The following is an 8,431-nucleotide window of genomic DNA, read 5'->3' on the forward strand; positions in this document are numbered from 1 at the left end:
CTCCTCCTATCGCGGCCGCCGCTGCGGCAGTCACACTGTGCCACCCGGACGACCTCCGCGCGATGCGAGCCTTCGTCAGGAACCTCACGAGTGCTGACAGTGCCGATCTCCGTGTTACGTGGTCCTCCTCCTCCTCCTCCTCTCCCCGCCGCGTGCTGCACCTAGGATGGTGTGTCCTACAACGCCGGCAACCGCGTCGCGTCTCTGCACCTCCCCGCACGCAGCCTCACGAGGCCCCTCCTGACGGGTTGGAGCGGCAGTGGGGGCGGGAGCTGACGATGGGGCGAGTGGGGTAAGGGAGGAGGCACGAGGTATTAATGAGAGGTACACCCTATCCAAGATTCTTTTTAGTTCCTGAAAGCAACCACTTGAAAAATTAAAGGACTAACCTTTAGTACTAAGGACTAAACACCCCCTAATTTGCTTTGCCTGGTTTAAATTTTTTTTTGCTTTGCCTGCTTTGCTTTCGGTGGCCGGTGGGGTTGTGCATATAGCACGCGGGTCCTGCCAAACATTATCTTTTCTTTATTAAGAAAAAGGCCCACCACCTAACCTACCTCTCAACAGCAATGCTACGTGTCCATTCTTCTTACGCATAATTAAGCCATGCTCTTTTGTCCTTCCACCGTCGGGTGTTTGCATACGAGGTATTAAATTTTAACAGTATCACGTCGGATGTTCGGATGCTAATTAGAAGAAATAAACATGAGCTAATTATACAACCAATTGCAGAACCCTATGCTAATTCGCGAGACGAATCTATTAAGCCTAATTAATCCATCATTGGCAAATGGTTGCTGTAGCACCACATTGTGAAATCATAGACTAATTAGGCTTAATAGATTCGTCTCGTGAATTACACTCCATTTGTGCAATTAGTTTTGTAATTAGCCTATGTTTAATACTCCTAATTAGCATCCAAACATCCGATGTAACGGGTGTTAAACTTTTAACACCTTACTGCCAAACAAGCCCTAAGTCACCAATTAACCTAAGTCACCAATTAAGGGGTTGACACCAAAACTAGTTAGCAGTTACCTGCAGCTTGTCCTCCTAAGATGCGATGTGCATCTTGTTCAAACCAAAACGTATGCTAACAGCTCTCGGGTAGGGTGCACAAAACAACTAAAAAACCATAATACAAAAAACAACTAAAAAAACATTGAGCATCACAGCTGCAAATCCAACAAGACCACGTTCATTCCAGACAAGTCAAGGTCACAAACGTTAACGTGCTAGTACAATAGCTTGCAAAAACATCTAGGTGAGGTGACTTTGGTTCGCCAGATGGACACAAATCAGCCTAAAACTTGAATTCCTTCTTCTTCGACTTGCCTTCCTTCTCTTGCTTCCTCTTCCTCTTGTGAGCATTCTGCACAGGGCAACCCATCCATTCATCAGGCTGCTATATGTATCACAACTTTTTTTTAAAAAAAAAACCACAGGAAAGGATGATCGTGCATACCTCTGCCACCATGTCACTGAAGTCCTCCTTTTGATTCCGAAGCTTCTCTTCCTCCCGTGCTTCTTCGTACCTGTTACATTATTGTAAGATGATGGGTTACAGTTCTGACTCTAAAGGGAAAAAAAGAAATAACCGCATCAACTACTAATAACTTAAAAGACAACAGGCAGTGTCAGTCTTACTTGGCTGCCAGAACATCATCCATGACTTCCAGTTCCTCAGGTTGGATCGTGACATCCACTTTGTCCGACTTCTGATTCTTAAGCAGATCCACCTGCCACCAAATTTAACATCCATAAAAAAAATATCAAATACAAGTCAAATCTCAGGGAAGCGACCTAGTACCAAAGAGCACATAGAAGCTGATAAATAGCTCCACCACTCACCCTTTTCGGAGCTGATGATTTATCTTGTGTTCCCAGCACATACCTGCAAAGTGAGCATATACAGCATGAGATGTCATGTCTTTATGCTTCAACTTTCAACTAAACAGAAACCTAGGGAATAGGTTTTAGGCTCAAGGGCACATACGTATGACTTGACCCATATAGTGTCCCAGGGGCGATCCTTTCTTCCTTCTGCTCGAGAACCTTCAGGAGCCAAGGAAAACATAAAACATCAGTGATGACAGATATAACACAAACCCCAACCAATACTACCCAATACTCACCTGGTACAACGGCCGTTCTGCCTGCTTCTCCGGCTCCTTCCTCTGCAGCTTACGGAGGTCAATCACATCAGGTGTTTCAACACCAGTTGGAGTACTGTTTACAGGAGAAAAATTAGGCATACATGTCTACTCTGTTACTCAAAAGGAAAACTTGGTGCCTACGAAACACTAAAGAAAAAAAATAGGAACTCACCTTGAGATGGTATCGACAGACTCAGTTCCATCTTCCATTTCCTCGTCTTCCATTGGTTCTTCTTCTTCCTCTTCCTCCTCCTCCTCCTCCTCCTCCTCTTCCTCCAAATCTCCCCAGTGTTTACTGCGATCAACAGGTTCATCCTACAAGGTTGAAGAGAACAAATAAGTTCTGGTTCTAAATTGACTCTGAAGTGTTTAGTGCTAAAACATACATCATAGTTAGGTTCATCCTGCTGCAGAACACCAAAAACATCTCCATAGAGTGGACGTCCATTCTGTTGGCAAGAAACAATACAAGAGCTTAGGAAAGGAACTGCGAGTACATCAAGACAGTGTAAAAGCCAGGTTTCAAATAGATGATATACCTCATCAACAGGAGGCTTTCCCCATTCCCCTGGTCTATAACCAAAACTGGCACCAAGAGGGATTGGAGCATTTAGACCTGGGATCTTCAGTTGAGGATAAGAGGGAGGGGGACCGTAGCGCTGACAAATTATGCATTGATTTAAGTTAGCCAATAACAAAGGCTTTATCAATAGGAGAACAGCTGAACATGCAAGTTAAAAGAACAGACCTGCATGTTTATAAGCCATGGGGGTGGGGCACCATCAGGCATACCGAGAGCGTCTTTGAGCTCTCGGGACAGCATGCCTGGCTTCATTTCTCTTAGTTTAACCTGCCAAACCCATTAGAAGTTAGGAACATAGCATTGTATTACCAAAACCATACATTGACTGTATTTGCTTTATGTCTGCACTCTGCAAACATGAAAGAGCATAGGTACCTCAAACTCTTTGCCTTCATAGTACAGATCACCGTGACTAGTCAACTTGGGTTTTGTTTGATATTTGAAGAACGCGTCATGCAAAACCTGCAGGGAACAATTTTATTGTTAGACGATCCATTCTGCAAGACAACTATTTCAAAACCGGGTAGCTAGCCAGATCTAACACATAAACATAATTCGCAGAACAATAGAACAGCAACACAACTAATGCTTGCAACCTATCATGACATTAAGACAAGAAATACTCAAGACCAGATGTGGAGGCTTTATATTTGCATGACGACGGTAAATACCCCCGCACAGCAACAAATCATGTGAATGTAACCAAGGAAGAAAATGTAAAGTAGGCATAATAAACAAAAATATGTGGCATGCAGGAGGAAAGAAGTTTACCTGATAATCTATATCCATCTTGCCCATTTTGGGCTGCATACGCTCCCGCTGCTTCTGTTTTAATTTCTTGCTGTCTTCTTTCTCAATATAAGCCTATGTAGAAATTTAGTGTTCAATTAGACTTTTCATATTCCCGAGATGGTATAAACAGCTCTGCAGCATTCCTTCAAGAAGGCAGAAACTGAGCAGACAGAGAAGTAACTTGTTTAGATACCGGAACCAAATTACCTGTCTTATCTTTTCTATTCCAGTTGCAGCAATGAAATCAGGAAGCTGGAAAGGCTGTTTCTCAATACCTCTCTTCCCCTGAAACAAAAAGATGACAATGTAAATTGACTATATCCACACAAGAAACTGCTATAAACAGATGAATATGAAAATATTGTGCTTAAACATGTATAGACTAAAGGAAGATTTATTTAAAAAACAAGAAAAGCAAGTCATATTTGTGGTTCCAATTAATATTCAAGCCCATTGACTCTAGCTGGACTATCTCTTCCACTGAAGAGGCCTCATGTGAAAAAAGACTAGTTTCGATTATCATAGGATATTTAGACTACAGAACCCACTCAAAAGTATTGCACCACCAAGACCAGCCTCCCCGGTTGTTAGAGCCACCCCTGCAAGAATTACGTATCTGTATAAGAGGTGTGAAACCATATGGACATTGTGCTCCCACACCCCCACACCCTCAATGATCCGCTGAGAAGGAAATACAATCACAATCCCTATGCTAACTGATTTCACCAAATATGAGTACCCATATTTCTAACAAGATGAGTTGAAGGTCACAAACCTGCAGGAACTTTCGCTTCTGGGACCAGTGCCTAGGTACAGGTACTGTATTTCTGTAGGCTTTGAGATATACGAGCAATTTTGGATCTGCAGCAGTTGCATCCCAGACCTAGCAATGAAGAAACAAAAGTAACCAGTAGTGTTAGGATTTGTTGATGAGCAATCAAATTGGTGGCAGTGGGATAACTCGATTGGAAAGAAGAAAGCACCTCTACGACGTCGGGTCTGTTGCATATCTGTTTGAGCTCTGCAATCTTCATCCTGCGCTCCAGCTTCTTCTTCTTATTGGACAACCCTCCTTCCTTCTTCTTTTGTGCCTCCTGGTCATCGTCGTCGTCGTCGTCGTCGTCATCCAGTGACGACTTGTTTGCGGCATCCGCAGCACCCTCATCTCCCTTGTCATCCTGTGAGTGAAACACCCCAAATTATTAGGGCTCGGAAGCATCCCATCATCTCGAGATCTGTTCCGAGATTTTTGTGGTGGAAGTAAAGGAGAGAGTGATGTACCTCGGCGGCTGCTGCGGCAGCGTCCTTGAAGGTGAACTTTTCGAAGATGGCCTTGAAGTCATCGAGGAGGGGGTCGTCCAGCTCGGCCTTCTCCGGCACGTACTCTACCTCTACCTCTACCTGCAACAAATCCAGCACGATCAGAAACCCTAGGTTTTAGCAGCTGGGCGTATCGAAACCGAGGATGCAGCGGGGGAAAGCCGGTCACCTGAGGATTGGAGTTGGGATCATCGTTCTCCTTGGCAGAAGCTCCCTCATCCGTGTCCTTAGCGTCGGCGTCGGCGTCCTTGGCGGCGGCCTTGTTCTTCTTGGCCTTGCGGCGGCGCCGGCGTCGGTCCGTCTCCCGCGATTTGGCTTTGTTCCCGTCGGTAGGGTCGGAGGTTGGAGCCGGGTTGGGGGTCGGGTTCACCTCGGCGGCGGCCATGGATTTCGGCGGCGGCGTGGTAGCGGGGAGGAAGACGAGGAGGATTTCGACTAGGAGCGGCGGGCACACGTTTAGATGAGATGCCCAATGGGCCGTTTGGGCCTGTTTGGTTGGCTGCACGCTCCATCCTTGCATCCCATCGGGGAGCCACGCCCTCCCCAGCCACACTGTTATCATGCAAATACCCACTTTGTACCCACTGTTTGGTTGCCTGCACGCATGCAGCATGGCCAGCAGAGAAGTTGATTGGTTGTCTGGGTGCACGAGCTGACCTCACATCGCTTCTCTCTGCACTCGTGCAACTTGTGTGCTTGCATCGGCCTGGCTTAGCAGAAACGCTCGATTCCCGCGACTGTTTGGTTGCCTGCACGCAAGCAGCATAGCCAGCAGAGAAGTTGATTGGTTGTCTGGGTGCACGAGCTGACCTCACATCGCTTCTCTCTGCACTCGTGCAACTTGTGTGCTTGCATCGGCCTGGCTTAGCAGAAACGCTCGATTCCCGCGACTGTTTGGTTGCCTGCACGCATGCAGCATGGTCAGCAGAGAAGTTGATTGGTTGTCTGGGCGCACGAGCTGGCCTCGCATCGCTTCTCTCTGCACTCGTGCAACTTGTGTACTTGCGTCGGCCTGGCTTAGCAGAAACGCTCGATTCCCGCGTTTCCGGCGGACCTATTTAGGAGGAGCATCTTGCATCACGGGAGCCTGGCTCAGCCGCTAATTGCGCGGAAGTCGCATGCCGAGAGCTGGCCGGGCTGGAACCAGGCAACCAAACAGGCCCATAAGGTGGGCTTTTTAAACACATTTCTACTCCAGCCTGTTTGGACCATACATATTGATGGGCCAGGGCCCAGGGGCAATACGGTCACTGGCGGCGGTCGGGCTCCCTCCTCACCTCCTTGCTTATACATTTCCTTTCCTCCATTGGCTTGTTGGACAGGTCAGATCAAGCTGCGCACACCCACCAGGCCACCACCACCTTGCCGAGGATCCAGATCCCGAGGGGGCCAAGCCATGGCCACCGCCTTCGACTCCCCCACCTCCTCCCCCGCCGCCGCCGCGCCCTTCCATGGCGGCGACGCCTTCCTCCACTTCGACGGCTCGGCCGACGTCCACGCCTCCGCCGACGGATTCCCGGCCTCCCCGGACCCCTACGCCTTCCGCTCCGACGCGCCGCCCTCGCCCTTCGGCATGCCCCAGGCCAACGGCGGCGCCGTCCACGACGACGACCCCTTCGCCCCTGACTCCAACGGTGGGCCCATCCTCCCGCCGCCCACCGAGATGGGCCGCGACGAGGGGTTCCTGCTCCGCGAGTGGCGCCGGTAACCCTTCCTTCTTCACCTCCCCTCCTTCCGCTGCTCAGATCCAGGCCCGCGCACTGCTAGATTCTCCTAGATCTACGCTTCCGATCGTCGCGCGCCAACAACTTGCCTAGATCTCATTTCCTGCGCCAAGTCTACATTTGATGCATCATCCGTTTCTTTTACTTTACAGCTCTGCTCATGAATCAGCGCATGCGATGTGATCCACGCTTCGCCTTAGTCCATGTATATTGGTAATATAAAACACTTGTGGGATTCTAGGCTCATTGACGGATGCGTGCTGCAGCACTACGCTCAATGCCCTGTGACTGTAACCAGTTCATTTGTCAATCATGGTGCAGTTAACTCTGCAGACGTAATTATGAAAATTATCAGCAATTCTGCCAGTTCTTCTAAAAGTGAGCCTTGCTGCTGCTGTTCTTTGTCCCTCACTTTGTACTCTCTATCTACTCAGCTTGCTTGTCCTAGTTTGCTTTTATCCTCCTCCAGCCAGCCATAACAATTGCGAGATAATGGTATGCTCTAGATGCAGCTGCTAGCCACGGAATATCTTCATGTAGATTGCCATATCTTCGACTAGAGCAGGACAGTCACGTTAAGGACTTGCTGGAATAATGGTTGCTGGTACTTTTGTCGATTGATGTCCTCTCTCTCGTTATTCTAACTATATACTGCAATCATCTACAGTCAAAATGCAATCCTCCTTGAGGAAAAGGAAAAGAAGGAGAAGGAGCTGAGGAGCCAAATCATCCTTGATGCTGAAGAATTTAAGAAAGCTTTCGTTGAGAAGCGGAAGCTCAACCTTGAGACCAGCAAGGGTCAAAACCGTGACAGGGAGAAGGTAGGTGGTACTTCCTTAAGATCAGAGCCCTGCATATCCTTTTCCGCACGATGGAAACCTGAGTCCTGTTTGACTGCTTGTTGCTAGCTTTTCCTAGCGAACCAGGAGAAGTTCCACGCCGGCGCGGGTAAGCAGTACTGGAAGGCGATATCAGAACTTATCCCACACGAGATTGCTAACATTGAGAAGAGAGGGGCGAGGAAAGATAAGGAGAAGGAGAAGAAGCCTGGGATCGTGGTGATCCAGGGCCCAAAGCCTGGGAAGCCGACGGACATGGCTCGGATGCGGCAGATATTGCTGAAGCTGAAGCACACTCCCCCGCCACACATGAAGCCACCTCCGCCACCTGCAGCAGCCGCCGGCAAGGATGGTGCGCCAGCTGCTGCTGGAAAGGACGGAGCTCCAGCTGCTGCTGCAAAGGATGGAGCAAAGCCAGCAGCCCCTGCGAACGGCAGCGTCCCTGAGATGGAAAAGGCCGCGGGGGCAGCACCTGCACCAGCAACTGAGCCTATCGCAGCTGCCTGAGCTAATCATTTGCGGTAGGAGGATAGAGTTGTTTCAGAGGAGGCGGTGGTGAAAGTGTCTGAATTGCTGGCATGGCTGAGGCACCTACTGTGTATTTTGTTGGGGCACCTTGATTCATTACATTACATTACTACTATATATTGTTATTGCATTTTGTAGAGAGGTGGGATGTGTGTATCCTGGTATTAATAAGGTAAATGAGGATGTGTGTACTATGTTCCTGTCTTCCAAGTGTCTTGAGATTTTGTTCAAACTGGTTGTATTACGTGACGATCTGCTGCATATGTATATTTTGTGCTTCCTTGGTTTTTCGATCAATTTCATTTACCGTCTATTTAATCTGTCTGTATTGCTCCTAACCATCTGTGCTGTAACATTTCATTTATGCTATATCTTGCTGCAAGTCTAATATCTCCTCATGCGTCTTGGACAATGGATGGTGCACGCAGAGATAGAAGAGGTTATTGTTGCTCTTTTCCGATTCATTTTCGTTTTTTAGATTTGCTACAT

At 48.1% G+C, this 8,431-nt stretch overlaps 2 protein-coding genes across 2 annotated transcripts; one reads left to right on the forward strand and one right to left on the reverse strand.

Moving 5' to 3' along the window:
- Positions 1 to 1,126: 1,126 nt before the first annotated feature.
- On the reverse strand, positions 1,127 to 5,337 carry LOC101764601 (splicing factor 3B subunit 2). Its single transcript, XM_004966506.3, has 17 exons — positions 5,021 to 5,337; positions 4,813 to 4,932; positions 4,515 to 4,709; positions 4,307 to 4,414; positions 3,739 to 3,816; positions 3,511 to 3,603; positions 3,115 to 3,201; positions 2,905 to 3,006; positions 2,696 to 2,815; positions 2,543 to 2,605; positions 2,329 to 2,471; positions 2,136 to 2,229; positions 1,997 to 2,055; positions 1,852 to 1,894; positions 1,648 to 1,739; positions 1,466 to 1,535; positions 1,127 to 1,372 (listed from the first exon to the last, which is right to left on the reverse strand). Exons 1-17 carry the CDS (start codon positions 5,234 to 5,236, stop codon positions 1,304 to 1,306), a joined length of 1,752 nt encoding a protein of 583 aa, XP_004966563.2. The 5' UTR covers positions 5,237 to 5,337; the 3' UTR covers positions 1,127 to 1,303.
- Positions 5,338 to 6,155: 818 nt separating this feature from the next.
- Positions 6,156 to 8,244, forward strand: LOC101765959 (clathrin light chain 2). The gene is made up of 3 exons (XM_004966510.3): positions 6,156 to 6,555; positions 7,243 to 7,396; positions 7,484 to 8,244. The coding sequence occupies exons 1-3, from the start codon at positions 6,248 to 6,250 to the stop codon at positions 7,919 to 7,921; spliced, it is 900 nt and encodes a 299-aa protein (XP_004966567.1). The 5' UTR covers positions 6,156 to 6,247; the 3' UTR covers positions 7,922 to 8,244.
- Positions 8,245 to 8,431: the final 187 nt, after the last annotated feature.

The sequence above is a fragment of the Setaria italica genome, chromosome IV, assembly GCF_000263155.2.
Source record: "Setaria italica strain Yugu1 chromosome IV, Setaria_italica_v2.0, whole genome shotgun sequence".
NCBI lineage: Eukaryota > Viridiplantae > Streptophyta > Magnoliopsida > Poales > Poaceae > Setaria > Setaria italica.

Bases quoted from the DNA above. Each gene is read 5' to 3' on its own strand.
- LOC101764601 (XM_004966506.3), bottom strand. From the start codon at position 5,236: ATGGCCGCCGCCGAGGTGAACCCGACCCCCAACCCGGCTCCAACCTCC. The intron at 2,056-2,135 runs GTGAGTATTGGG...TGGCTCCTGAAG, and splicing joins CAGAACGGCCGTTGTACCAG to GTTCTCGAGCAGAAGGAAGA. The intron at 1,536-1,647 runs GTAAGACTGACA...ATAATGTAACAG, and splicing joins GATGATGTTCTGGCAGCCAA to GTACGAAGAAGCACGGGAGG.
- LOC101765959 (XM_004966510.3), top strand. From the start codon at position 6,248: ATGGCCACCGCCTTCGACTCCCCCACCTCCTCCCCCGCCGCCGCCGCG. The intron at 6,556-7,242 runs GTAACCCTTCCT...AATCATCTACAG, and splicing joins CTGCTCCGCGAGTGGCGCCG to TCAAAATGCAATCCTCCTTG. The intron at 7,397-7,483 runs GTAGGTGGTACT...GCTTGTTGCTAG, and splicing joins AAAACCGTGACAGGGAGAAG to CTTTTCCTAGCGAACCAGGA.